The 14,677-nt window shown below is 40.2% G+C and overlaps 1 protein-coding gene across 1 annotated transcript in view; it reads right to left on the reverse strand.

The window, feature by feature from the left end:
* Positions 1-9,827: 9,827 nt before the first annotated feature.
* LOC139391013 (A disintegrin and metalloproteinase with thrombospondin motifs 2-like) overlaps positions 9,828-14,677 on the reverse strand; it is a 200,727-nt gene continuing 195,877 nt past the window's right edge. The window contains exon 22 of the mRNA XM_071138476.1: positions 9,828-11,948. Within this exon, the coding sequence (XP_070994577.1) occupies positions 10,951-11,948 (998 nt within the window). The 3' untranslated portion in view covers positions 9,828-10,950. The remainder of the gene's footprint in view (positions 11,949-14,677) is intronic.

A 14,677-nucleotide genomic window follows, 5' to 3' on the forward strand; every position in this document is an offset into this window, starting at 1 on the left:
AGGGTGACCCCTTTGCTATTGTTTCAATTAAAGGACTCTAGCTTTAAATGTTCAAAGAAAATCATCTTAGAACAACAAACAGAAGTTCAGCACAACTGGCTAAGAACAACCTGTTCTTGGTCTGTAACAAACATTTGATCTGGATTTATAAGTGGACGCTCAACTTGAAAGGGACACAATGTAAACCATTACTGTGAATTACCTCCTCACCGACACATGTTTCCTACTGAATTCTGAGAATGTAGAAAGAACATCCTTCTACAGCAGAAATGGTCTAATCTAATATCTATGTTCTTGTTCTGTTCTTGTTGTTCTGTGCCCGTGCTGATAAGATCAGGGTGAGAGAGATTAGAGGAACAACTGCTGCAGCTTTTGGGACACTTAATTCATCAACATGAAGTCAACTCTCACATGCTAAATCACCCATTATAAATAGCCATGTTTTACAGCCCCAGTTATCAAGGCTCTCCCCCTGTCTCCAAACCTTTCATAGTTGTTTTTCTTCATGTGTGATGGGATAGTGTCATAGTGATGTCATAGTGATGGGAAAGACAGCAGTTCAAGTCATGTCTGTCACACTACATCGTGACATATCCATGATCTATGTACAAGGATAATGCACAGTATTCTCACACATATGTGTGTGTGTGTGTGTGTGTGTGTGTGTGTGTGTGTGTGTGTGTGTGTGTGTGTGTGTGTGTGTGTGTGTGTGTGTGTGTGTGTGTGTGTGTGTGTGTGGTCGATCCCATCTGTGGAGCACTACATGGCAGTTCTGCATACTTCTGTTTCTATGAGCCATGTGTGAAGGGTTTATGGAGAACAAGAAAGGCAGGTGTTGTTATGTGTGAAGGGTTTATATTGAACAAGAAAGGCAGGTGTTGTTATGTGTAAAGGGTTTATATTGAACAAGAAAGGCAGGTGTTGTTATGTGTGAAGGGTTTATATTGAACAAGAAAGGCAGGTGTTGTTATGTGTAAAGGGTTTATGGAGAACAAGAAAGGCAGGTGTTGTTATGTGTAAAGGGTTTATATTGAACAAGAAAGGCAGGTGTTGTTATGTGTAAAGGGTTTATGGAGAACAAGAAAGGCAGGTGTTGTTATGTGTAAAGGGTTTATATTGAACAAGAAAGGCAGGTGTTGTTATGTGTAAAGGGTTTATATTGAACAAGAAAGGCAGGTGTTGTTATGTGTAAAGGGTTTATATTGAACAAGAAAGGCAGGTGTTGTTATGTGTGAAGGGTTTATGGAGAACAAGAAAGGCAGGTGTCATGTGTGAAGGGTTTATATTGAACAAGAAAGGCAGGTGATGTTATGTGTGAAGGGTTTATATTGAACAAGAAAGGCAGGTGTTGTTATGTGTGAAGGGTTTATGGAGAACAAGAAAGGCAGGTGTCATGTGTGAAGGGTTTATATTGAACAAGAAAGGCAGGTGTTGTTATGTGTGAAGGGTTTATATTGAACAAGAAAGGCAGGTGTTATGTGTGAAGGGTTTATATTGAACAAGAAAGGCAGGTGTTGTTATGTGTGAAGGGTTTATGGAGAACAAGAAAGGCAGGTGTCATGTGTGAAGGGTTTATATTGAACAAGAAAGGCAGGTGTTGTTATGTGTGAAGGGTTTATATTGAACAAGAAAGGCAGGTGTTATGTGTGAAGGGTTTATATTGAACAAGAAAGGCAGGTGTTGTTATGTGTGAAGGGTTTATGGAGAACAAGAAAGGCAGGTGTTGTTATGTGTAAAGGGTTTATATTGAACAAGAAAGGCAGGTGTTGTTATGTGTGAAGGGTTTATATTGAACAAGAAAGGCAGGTGTTGTTATGTGTGAAGGGTTTATATTGAACAAGAAAGGCAGGTGTTATGTGTGAAGGGTTTATGGAGAACAAGAAAGGCAGGTGTTGTTATGTGTAAAGGGTTTATATTGAACAAGAAAGGCAGGTGTTGTTATGTGTAAAGGGTTTATATTGAACAACAAAGGCAGGTGTTGTTATGTGTGAAGGGTTTATGGAGAACAAGAAAGGCAGGTGTTGTTATGTGTGAAGGGTTTATGGAGAACAAGAAAGGCAGGTGTTGTTATGTGTGAAGGGTTTATGGAGAACAAGAAAGGCAGGTGTTGTTATGTGTGAAGGGTTTATATTGAACAAGAAAGGCAGGTGTTATGTGTGAAGGGTTTTTATTGAACAAGAAAGGCAGGTGTTATGTGTGAAGGGTTTTTATTGAACAAGAAAGGCAGGTGTTGTTATGTGTGAAGGGTTTATAGAGAACAAGAAAGGCAGGTGTTGTTATGTGTAAAGGGTTTATATTGAACAAGAAAGGCAGGTGTTGTTATGTGTGAAGGGTTTATGGAGAACAAGAAAGGCAGGTGTTGTTATGTGTAAAGGGTTTATATTGAACAAGAAAGGCAGGTGTTGTTATGTGTGAAGGGTTTATATTGAACAAGAAAGGCAGATGTTGTTATGTGTGAAGGGTTTATATTGAACAAGAAAGGCAGGTGTTATGTGTGAAGGGTTTATGGAGAACAAGAAAGGCAGGTGTTGTTATGTGTAAAGGGTTTATATTGAACAAGAAAGGCAGGTGTTGTTATGTGTAAAGGGTTTATATTGAACAAGAAAGGTAGGTGTTGTTATGTGTGAAGGGTTTATATTGAACAAGAAAGGCAGGTGTTATGTGTGAAGGGTTTTTATTGAACAAGAAAGGCAGGTGTTGTTATGTGTGAAGGGTTTATAGAGAACAAGAAAGGCAGGTGTTGTTATGTGTAAAGGGTTTATATTGAACAAGAAAGGCAGGTGTTGTTATGTGTGAAGGGTTTATGGAGAACAAGAAAGGCAGGTGTTGTTATGTGTAAAGGGTTTATATTGAACAAGAAAGGCAGGTGTTGTTATGTGTGAAGGGTTTATATTGAACAAGAAAGGCAGATGTTGTTATGTGTGAAGGGTTTATATTGAACAAGAAAGGCAGGTGTTATGTGTGAAGGGTTTATGGAGAACAAGAAAGGCAGGTGTTGTTATGTGTAAAGGGTTTATATTGAACAAGAAAGGCAGGTGTTGTTATGTGTAAAGGGTTTATATTGAACAAGAAAGGCAGGTGTTGTTATGTGTGAAGGGTTTATGGAGAACAAGAAAGGCAGGTGTCATGTGTGAAGGGTTTATATTGAACAAGAAAGGCAGGTGTTGTTATGTGTGAAGGGTTTATATTGAACAAGAAAGGCAGGTGTTGTTATGTGTAAAGGGTTTATATTGAACAAGAAAGGCAGGTGTTATGTGTGAAGGGTTTATGGAGAACAAGAAAGGCAGGTGTTGTTATGTGTAAAGGGTTTATATTGAACAAGAAAGGCAGGTGTTGTTATGTGTAAAGGGTTTATGGAGAACAAGAAAGGCAGGTGTTGTTATGTGTGAAGGGTTTATATTGAACAAGAAAGGCAGGTGTTGTTATGTGTGAAGGGTTTATGGAGAACAAGAAAGGCAGGTGTTGTTATGTGTGAAGGGTTTATGGAGAACAAGAAAGGCAGGTGTTATGTGTGAAGGGTTTATATTGAACAAGAAAGGCAGGTGTTGTTATGTGTAAAGGGTTTATGGAGAACAAGAAAGGCAGGTGTTGTTATGTGTAAAGGGTTTATGGAGAACAAGAAAGGCAGGTGTTGTTATGTGTGAAGGGTTTATATTGAACAACAAAGGCAGGTGTTGTTATGTGTTAAGGGTTTATGGAGAACAAGAAAGGCAGGTGTTGTTATGTGTAAAGGGTTTATATTGAACAACAAAGGCAGGTGTTGTTATGTGTGAAGGGTTTATATTGAACAAGAAAGGCATGTGTTGTTATGTGTGAAGGGTTTATATTGAACAACAAAGGCAGGTGTTGTTATGTGTGAAGGGTTTATGGAGAACAAGAAAGGCAGGTGTTGTTATGTGTGAAGGGTTTATGGAGAACAAGAAAGGCAGGTGTTGTTATGTGTGAAGGGTTTATGGAGAACAAGAAAGGCAGGTGTTGTTATGTGTGAAGGGTTTATATTGAACAAGAAAGGCAGGTGTTGTTATGTGTGAAGGGTTTATGGAGAACAAGAAAGGCAGGTGTTGTTATGTGTGAAGGGTTTATGGAGAACAAGAAAGGCAGGTGTTGTTACGTGTGAAGGGTTTATGGAGAACAAGAAAGGCAGGTGTTGTTATGTGTGAAGGGTTTATGGAGAACAAGAAAGGGAGGTGTTATGTGTGAAGGGTTTATGGAGAACAAGAAAGGCAGGTGTTGTTATGTGTGAAGGGTTTATATTGAACAAGAAAGGCAGGTGTTGTTATGTGTGAAGGGTTTATGGAGAACAAGAAAGGCAGGTGTTGTTATGTGTGAAGGGTTTATGGAGGCAAGTTTTGTTATTAAAAACAATATGTTAATGCAACAACATAACACTGCACAGGTAGACAGAGAGGTGAAGAGGAATTTTGACTCAAAGCAGAAGCCAGTAAATGGACATGGACTGAGTGGACAAAACATTAAGAACACCTTCCTAATATTGAGTTGCACCCCCTTTTGCCCTAAGAACAGTCTCAATTTGTCGAGGCATGGACTCTACAAGGTGTTGAAAGCGATCCACATGGATACTGGCCCATGTTGACTCCAATGCTTCCCACAGTTGTGTCAAATTGGCTGGATGTCCTTCGGGTGGTGGAACATTCTTGACACACACGGGAAACTGTTGAGCGTGAAAAACCCAGCAGCGTTGAAGTTCTTGACTCAAATCGGTGTGTCTGGCACCTACTACCATACCTCGTTCAAAGGCACTTAAATATTTTGACTAGCCCATTCACCCTCTGAATGGCACACATACACAATCCATGTCTCAATTGTCTCAAGGCTTAAAAATCCTTCTTTAATTATCTACGGGATCGGTGTCCCCCACGTGGGACGGTTGAGCTAACGTAGGCTAATGTGATTAGCATGAGGTTATAAGTAACAACAACAAAAAATCCCAGGACATAGACCTATCTGATATGGGCAGAAAGCTTACATTCTTGTTAATCTAACTGCACTCTCCAATTTACAGTAGCTACTACAGTGAAAGAATACCATGCTATTGTTTGAGGAGAGTGCACAGTTATGAACTTGAAAATGTATTAATAATCCAATTAGGCACATTAGGCAGTCTTGATACAACATTTTGAACAGAAATGCAATGGTTCATTGGATCAGTCTAAAATTTTGCACATACACTGCTGCCATATAGTGGCCAAAATCTAAATGGTGCCTGCGCTGGAATAATACATTATGGTCTTTCTCTTGCATTTCAAAGATGATGGTACAAAAAAATTGAATGATCTTTTACCAGATCTAATGTGTTATATTCTCCTACACTAAAATCACATTTCCACAAACTTCAAAGTGTTCACTTTCAAATGGCATCAAGAATATGCATATCCTTGCTTCAGGTTCTGAGCCACAGGCAGTTAGATTTGGGTATGTCATTTTAGGCAAAAATGTTAACCTGTCTCCCCCCCTTCATCTACACTGATTTGTGGATTTAACAAGTGACATCAATAAGAGATTATAGCTTCCACCTGGATTCACCTGGTCAGTCTATGTCATGGAAAGAGCAGGTGTTCATAATGTTTGTACACTCAGTGTACATACTTACTACATCTGCTACTCTGCTTCTCTCTAGTGGTCAGTGAGGAGAGAATGAAAGTGAAAAGAAGAGACAGCGAGAGAGAGAGACTCATTGTAGACATTAGAACAGGAATATCATGCAACACCCGATGAGTAAAATACCACAGATACTTGAACTTTAATAAATATTAAACATTAAGCTCTGATTCATAGGTACAGACAGATCAGTAGGTGATTTTGCAGCAGCTGCAAGACAAAATGATCCGATAATAAGGCGACTGGCAGAAAGAAAACAATAGCAGTTGCCCTGAAAGCTTCTATTGTGATGCAGTAGATACAAATAGATGTTTTATCATTTTTCCTTCTTTGTCTTTGCTCTTTGAAAATGTAATAAACACAAGTGAATGGATAAGGTCTCTGTGAATCTTTGCTGGGCAATGCTTTTAGTACCAACAAGGATAAAAACAGTGCACCACAACTGACCATTTCAACTCACAAACCTGGTTATGATGACGGATTTCCCTCTATTAACCATCCATTTCACCTTAATAACACATAATGCATTTGATCATGTCTATTATAAGAGAGATATGGGGCTCTATTTTCGGCAGGAGTTAAGGCGGCACTGGAATCAAATGCATGTTAGTTTGCAATTTTGTTATGTAAAGACTGTCGCACTGCCATTTCCCAGCCCTAACGCCAGGTTCGGGCAATTTACCTGTCTAATTTAAACTCTCTTGCGCTCAGATGGGCGGTTGGAACTATTTGAGGAGTGTCCTTAAAAACATGACCCAAAGTCCTCATTTCAGGCAGCGCTGAAAATACCAACCAAAAGCTGGTTTTAGCAGTCGGTTATGGCATGAATTTTGACAACGGAAAGGCAGCCTATCCAGCCGTGACGCACACTGCCCATATGCGCATGGAACAAGAGTAGCCCAATATGCTTTTGGTGCATATATACTTCCTATTTAGAAATATAAAAAACGATGTTTTTTCACACTTCTTTCTATTTTTTCAAGCATAGCCTCCCCTCCTCTAAATGAAGGCTTTTTTGTCTGCCAAATGAAATCCAAAATAGTTAAGACTGTCGAAATAGGGTTTGGCTCCTGAGACCACTTGGACATACATCTTTATCACCAAAGCTTTATTAAAATATCACGTTTGAGAGAAGTAAAACAGTGAGCTGACATTCCCTTTGTATCTATTCCTTGTAGGCAGGCCCACATTATTTTAGACATGCAGGTCCCGCTTTGGACTTGTGTAAAACCCCCTCCATGATGAAGGCTACATATCCATGCCCATCATGAAACGAGCGATGAGAACCTCGGTGAATACCGGCGAAGCTCCTATTTAGACGTAATCTGTAACCTGTAATAAATGCTTGTTTTCGGTTTCATATGTATAAAATCCAAGCCTTCCATTAGGCATATTTTAAGGAAGGCTGGTTCAACAGCAATACATGTATTTTTTTATCATTCAGATGTTATGATATCTTTACATTTTAAATGCATGTATTGTTGTTGTTTTAAAAAAAACGGCTTTTTTTTCCGTTTAATTGTATTACAACCAAACGTATTAGAGTGATTCACCTTCCTGGTTTTATGGTGACAATGTCCATGGCGCGCTCTCAATGCAACTTCTGGAGACCTGTGAATGCGATCTGATCTGTAAAATGGTTCCGATTATGTTCATAAAACATAGGCCTATTTGGGAGCAGTATACGGCGAGTGGACAATCTCAATGTTTCTTTATATTGGATGGATCGTTGTCCAGCTACTGTGAAAGATTTGGACGTGCGTAAAACGCTCCATAGTTTGCGTTGTTTTATTTAACGACCCTGGGTCATTACAATATGATAAAAAGTTGTTGTTTGTTTAGAATTTGATTCTAATTATTCATTATCTTTTTAGTCATTATCAACAGTTCATTTAATATTGCTTATTCCCTATATTTGGCATGGCCTTGCTAAGCCATAATGCAATTTACAGTAGGCTTAGCCCATATATCAGTGTGAACGCTGTTGAAGCCATTCGCTTACTTACAGCAATGTGGACGGCAAATAGGTTTAAGTTAAGTTAATATGTCTAGGAAAGATAGGTCTACATGCTGTTATTTCGTTTCTGTAAGCCATTTAACAAACTATAAAGACCGTAAATACACAACTTGAAGCAACCATATTTTTCGCATGGAGCACGTTCTGATTGGCCGGTGAGGGGCCAAGTCTCGACACACCCACAACTTGCTTATTCATCAAAACCCAGGCCTTTCACGCCAATGGCAGAGAGTGCACAGATAATTGTGATAGTGAAAATAGCAAAAATATTTCTGACACATCCCTGAACATACAGCGCTCCAGCCTGCACTCAGATTTACCATTCCATTAGGTTTGATAAAATGGAGCCCATGAAATCATTTACAAATCACACGTAATCCAATAGAGCACCACTAAAATCCAATATAGTTGTCAGTAATGGCCCTCCATAGTCCCCCAGAGCCCTTGTTCATTGACATTGAGAAGCAGCAGAAAGGAGCATGTGAAAAAGAACCCACTGAGTCATACAGTAGATGTGTAATGGACATGGCATTGGCAGCACTGCGCTAACCCATTAGCTTCCAGCGTTTTACCTGACCAGGAGAAGGGATATTTTGGGGGATATGAGATACTTGGGTTAATCCCAATAGTCTAAACTACGATTCTTCTCTGTATCTCCTTTCCTCCATTTGCACAGATCTGAAGGGGGAAATCATGAATGCACAACCATAGATATCCACCAGGTATTTCCTTTCACCATTCCAACTCTTTCTCATCCGTGCAGACTAGGTAAAGGAGACGAAAGGAGAGAAGGCCACTGCAGACTATTGCTATGTACCTCTGGTGAACTGATGGCATAGTCTGTTTTTATATCTCCAAACCTCCAGAGCGTCTTTCCGCCCAGTACAGTACCCTGATTCAGAAGGTTTGTGCCTTCAGAAAGGCACATTGTTCAAATCTTGATAAAGCAGAAGAGAACATTCGATTATGGTGCAGCACCTGTGGCCTACAAAGTTACAAGAATAGGCTAGCAAATTGGATTTTAATTTTGAAATATAATAGGGTATATATATATATATATATATATAATTAGTACCCTGATGCATATCTATATCTCTTAGACAGTGGTGTAAAGTACTTAAGTAAAAATACTTTAAAGTACTAATTATATAGTTTTTGGGGGTATCTGTACTTTACTTTACTATTTATATTTTTGACTACTTTTCCTTATACTTCACTACATTCCTTAAGAAAATATTGTACTTTTTACTCCATACATTTCCCTTGACACCCAAAAGTACATGTTACATTTTGAATGGTTAGCAGGACAAGAAAATAGTTAAATTCAGCACTTATCAACCAAACATCCCTGGTCATCCCCACTGCCCCTGATCCAGCAGACTCACTTAACACACATTTATTTAACTAGGCAAGTCAGAGAAGAACACATTCTTATTTACAATGACACTGGCCAAACTCAGACAATGCTGGGCCAACTGTGCACAGTCCTATGGGACTCCCATTCACAACCAGTTGTGATACAGTCTGGATTTGAGCCAGGTTGTCTGTAGTGATGCCTCTAGCACTGAGATGTCTTAGACCGCTGAGCCACTTGGGAGCACACATGCGATGCTTGTAAATAATGTGTCAGTGTTGGAGTGTCCCTGGCTTCCGTAAATAAGAAAAAAGAAAAAAAGAAAATGGTGCCATCTGGTTTACTTAACATAAGGAATTTGAAATGATTTATACTTGTACTTCTGATACTTAAGTATATTTTATTTTCTATTAAGGTATCTTTACCTTTACTCAAGTATGACAGTTGGGTACATTTTCCACCACTGCCAAGAGCTAAGGAGAGGCTAGTGGAGCACAGGTGCTTACAAATTGTGCACAAGAGACAGATGCTATAAATTAGAACCTTATTATGCATAACCCATCATCAATTAGCTAAACCAAAGGCTGAAAATAACGTATTACCTGAAAGAGGTAGGCTAAGACATCTATATATAGGGCTATATATCAATCTAGAACAGGATGATCTGTTTTGATCTGAGTTGATGGAGAGAGAGAAAGACTGCGAGAGAGAGCTCTTGCGTGCACTGACTTAAAGCAACGATATTCGACTGATAGGCTGTTTTAAAACTCTGTAGCTGCAATAAAAAATACAATAATCTTTACAATTATAAAAACAAGGTGACCCCCGAAAGCCAGATGGAGATTAGACATGCATTCGGTCTTTATTTTACTGTAGCATAGGCTAGGCTGCAGCAAATGTAGGCCTACCTGTCACAAGTTACCATAATGAGATGATAGGTATACATGCATTGTGAACTGCGCTCCACACTGAGATGGGTCTGTCCCCACCCTGAGCGTTTATTCATCATGCAGAGGCTGTAGAGAAGCCACATTTAGACATTGCATATAATGTAACAGTTCCATTTCATGCAATGCTGTTCATATAAATAATTTATTATGATTTACAGGTTTCTTGCAGTTATTTATCCAGAGAAAAAGGAGTGGTTTTGGGCGGTAAATCCCGGTAAACCTCGGCAATCAACCCTAGTCTATTCCCTTTACAGCACATTACTTCGGACCAGGGCCCTTAGGGACGTACCCCTAGACAAAGACACATATGGACACTTCCTATCTAACCTGTCTCATTCAATGGGACCAGACTGGTATTCATGTCTGTTTGACTCAAAGAAGGGGGCATATCAACTGCAGTCATAGGCTGTAATCTAACATGGCATGTTAGACTTGTTCGGGATGAGCAAGCTTACCTAGGTCCTGGCATGGTGCTTGGGAATAAGACTTCATTTAAATAGAATAAATAAAATCTACTTTGAGCTTTATCAACATGAATGTCCTGAAAGTCCAACGTTTCACAACCCGAGCTTATCCAGGTATGTGCTGCTTATGAAAGAGAATACACCTTTACTGTATTTGCCTTGCTCTGAAACCTAAGCACACTGGGGGAGGTTTGGAGAGATACAAGTTCCCCCTGTTGTGGTACGGTTCCAGGAGGATGTACGGTCCAAATCTCATCTGGCTCTACTCTCAGTCGTACAACAAGACCAACAGCTTTTATTCAAAACAACAGTGCAAACATCTGGCTTTGGTTCTCTCTCCACATAGTTCAGTTTGCCGTGTGGCTGGCTGGTGTGTGTGTGTAAAACAACAGGGTGGCATGTCTGTACCGTGGCTCTGGGTGTGTGGTGGGTCTTTGCCTGATAGAGAGCACCAAGGCAGGTTAAGGGTTAAATAATAACTCCAATCTGTTAGCAGACGTAGGTAAATCTCTATAAGAGAAAGGGGAAGGTAAGGGTCAAAGGTAATCACACAGTGCCCCTGTGGGCCCGCTTCATCCTCAACAGAAAGTTCCTCTTCTCCTCCAGGAGTTCCTGGATGCGTTTGTTCCGTGTTCTCTCCCTGAGGAACACACGGCTTCGTCTGGGGATCAAGTTGTTTTGGGAGATGTCGTTGTCCACTCCTATGACACGGTTGTAGGGATCATCGATGGAGTTGTTCTCTCTGGTCTCCTCCTGGCGGCTTGGTGGCCACGTGGGTTTTTTGTTTTTTGTTGTCATTGTGGCGATGGTTGTTGTGGGAGGCAGGGCAGCCGTTTGCTCTGTTATGGAAACAGTGGCCCTCACAGATATGTACTCTGTGCAATCCGGCCAATCAGGGGTGGTCATATCTATGATGTCATCGCTGGGGACAGTAGTTCCACTGAGCATTGTGACATCAGTGTATGGGACGGTTCCACTGGGCGATGTGACATCCTCAAAGTAGTTGGTTTCAGTTGGCTTTATGACATCATCCATGGAGAATAGGCTACCGGGAGTGGTGGTTGATCCACCTGTGGTGTCGTTGCTGACAAAGGAGATATCAGTGAAAGGGCGGCTTGGAGTTGTAGTGTATATGCTGGTGCTGGTGGAGAGGGTGAATGAGGGGTACTTCCTGGTTGTGTCTCTGCGGGTCACACTGCGCTCTGGGGTCATGGGGATGGGGTATGTAGTGTAGTATGGGTGGGGTGTTGTATAAGTGTCTGTGGTGCTCATTGGGCGTGGCGTAGTATAAGGTATATGTGTTGTACTTCTTGGATGAACCGTTCCCTGAAAGGGGGTGTTGTTGTCCTTGGGCTGAGGCAGAGGCCGGGGGCGAGGCAGGGGGACAGCTGTGACCCGGGGAGGGGCGGTGGTGCTCAGGCTGCTGTCCGTCACATTGCTGCAGGATTTGCAGCACATGCGCTTGTAGTCAGGCAGAGTGCAGTAGCGGATCAGCACCTCCATGCGACAGAACACTGATCTGTCTCCATGACAACGCTGCTTGCCTGTGGGGGAGAGAACACAGAGCTGAGACTGGGCGGGGCTGGAGATGGCGCTGTGGGAGTGTTGTGTTTAGAAACGGTCCAGTAAAGTAGTAGAGGTAGTAAAGCCAGACCATTAACAACTAGAGCAGGGAGGAAGAAGAAGAAGGAGAAGACCCAAGCAGCATGGACAGCAGAGTCAATAGATTAGTCCATAGCAACTAAAAGGAAAGAAGAGCGGAGTGGGTTCTTTGTTGTTGTGGTGCTGGAACAGTAACCTGGCTCCAGTCTTGGGGAGTAGTTAACTACATGTAGTTCAACTAGTAATTTAACTACATTGTGCAGTAGCTTTGTGGTGGTTGAACTAAATTAAAATCTAGGTAGTATTTTTTAAAATTATTATTTTTATTTTTTTTGCCATGTAGCGGTGTAGCTAACTACTGGAACAACACACTCCTTAAAACAAGTATATATGGGTGAAGTAGGCAAAACTTTTCTTTCTTTTTCGACACCTGTGTAATTCTCACTTGAAACAATTGTCGTCTGAATTACACATTCTGTTAACATATGACCCAAAAGTGATATTTTCTTGTAATTTCTAGTCTATGACATTTCTGATTTACAAATGATAATTTTTCACAAAGTAGTTTGGATGAATTGAACTACTTTTTCACAGTAACTTTAGTTTAGTAAACTATATTTTTCTTAAGGTTTAGTGTAGCTTCACCTTTTTTAGTGTGAAGTAATTGTTAGCTTGGTTTTTTAGAGTAGCTTCCCCAACACTGCTCGTCTCTTTGCAGACCAAACTAAATGTTTCTGACATCTCATGTGTTTCTTTATTTGTTTCAGATTAGTGTAAACATACTATATCAATATAACTTTGTTAATATGTTTTATGCAGGATAAGAGGCTTGATCTTCTTTAATCTGTCTTTCATTATTCACGGCAATATCACTTTATAAGACAATGTTTTACCCTTTGTAAGGTTGGAGCAATCTTTGAGTTGTGTTATACTGGTAGTTTGTAATGTGCTCCTCCTCACACCAAGTCAAACCATCACAAACTCAGGAGGAGAGAGTGAGAGCGCATTTTAAAACATTATTTTTATTTATACAACTTTGCAGTTGATAACGACAGGAACTTAAACAATGAGATGTACTCCCCCCTCAATATATAGATATATTATTGTCTTAAGAAAAATAAATCAACTGTATCGAAAGGTACAAGTTCACAGTCACTTTGGTAAAACACTTCATTACTGGGAAGTAAACCAATCAATTCGTTTAGTTATTCAATTGATAAGAAGTCAAATGAATAATTTACATAAATGAATAAATAGATTTGAAGTTGAATAAATAAAATACAGAATTCTCCATGATGAATGATGTAAAAACTGGATTGGCACGTTTAAGTGTCATATGAAACATTTACAAAACATGAATACATTTTTCCCTGATAAATCAAAGTGCATATAGACGTAGTGCACATAGTCCTTCTGAATGTTTCCCCAACGTCAATCCAACGTCCGTCCAACGTCAGCCAGCCCCACCCAGCAGGCTAGTGAAGCCACAAAACAGTTACCCATAGTATAGAATATTATAGATTTTTTTTCCATAAGTAAGAAGATAACAGTCATGAACATAATTAAATATAGTCAACACCAACGTTATATACAGTATCGCACTGCAAGGTCTAGCTTCATTGGCCTCCTACCATCCGACTCCAGCACAAAACATCGGATAGCTCGCTACTAGTCACAACAGAAACATGTGATCACAATGCAATGATAAGACTGAAGTGCTTTTCTAGATGCTGTCCTCAGTGTCGATCGATACCCTGGGCCCTTCGTAAACCGTACCCGGTGGTCAGACCACGGTCCAAACCTTTTGCATGTTGCAGGTTCTGATGGTTTGCCTGTGTTTGCCTGTTAGTTTGAAGCTGCCTTTAAGTGATTAACAAAGGTTTTGATGAGTAAAGCCTTCTCTTTCACAGATAAATGCCATTACATTCAATCCAAGATAAGGCATTGTTCATGTGTTTAATGTTCATCACAAAAGGAAAAACAAGATCTGATGCTTTCAAATGAAGGTTTATGAGGTATTTCTGTTCCAGAGTTGTATGTCTACGAGAAGCCTGCATGAAAGTACACTCACACACGCGCACACACACACACACACACACACACACACACACACACACACACACACACACACACACACACACACACACACACACACACACACACACACACACACACACACACACACACACACACACAGACAGACAGACAGACAGACCGACAGACATGCACCTTTGCACACATACACACACACGTAAGGGATGCAAATGTGCATGACAGAAATGTGATCCTTTCCCTAAAGAAAATAAGGAGCAACAGTAAACCCCATCCATCTGAAAAAAATGGAGCAGCAACTAACTGACCAAGTGCTGCATAATGTAGGTCTATACCTCTTCCCCCCCCCTGACACTTTACCCTTATATTAACTTCTGTATTACTCATGTCAAATAAATAACAAAAAATACACATAACAGTCAAGGATCGAAGTGATCAATAGCAGTCTGTAGGTTATAATGAACTACAGCTTATTCATGGTAAAACATTATTATTATTCAGATTATTGTTACTCATATAGATTTTCATATACAGTATATATACAGTACCAGTCAAAAGGTTGGACACACCTACTCATTGAAGGGTTTTCCTTTATATGTACTATTGTCTACATTGTAGA

The sequence above is a fragment of the Oncorhynchus clarkii genome, chromosome 31 (genome assembly GCF_045791955.1).
Source record: "Oncorhynchus clarkii lewisi isolate Uvic-CL-2024 chromosome 31, UVic_Ocla_1.0, whole genome shotgun sequence".
In the NCBI taxonomy this organism is placed as follows: domain Eukaryota; kingdom Metazoa; phylum Chordata; class Actinopteri; order Salmoniformes; family Salmonidae; genus Oncorhynchus; species Oncorhynchus clarkii.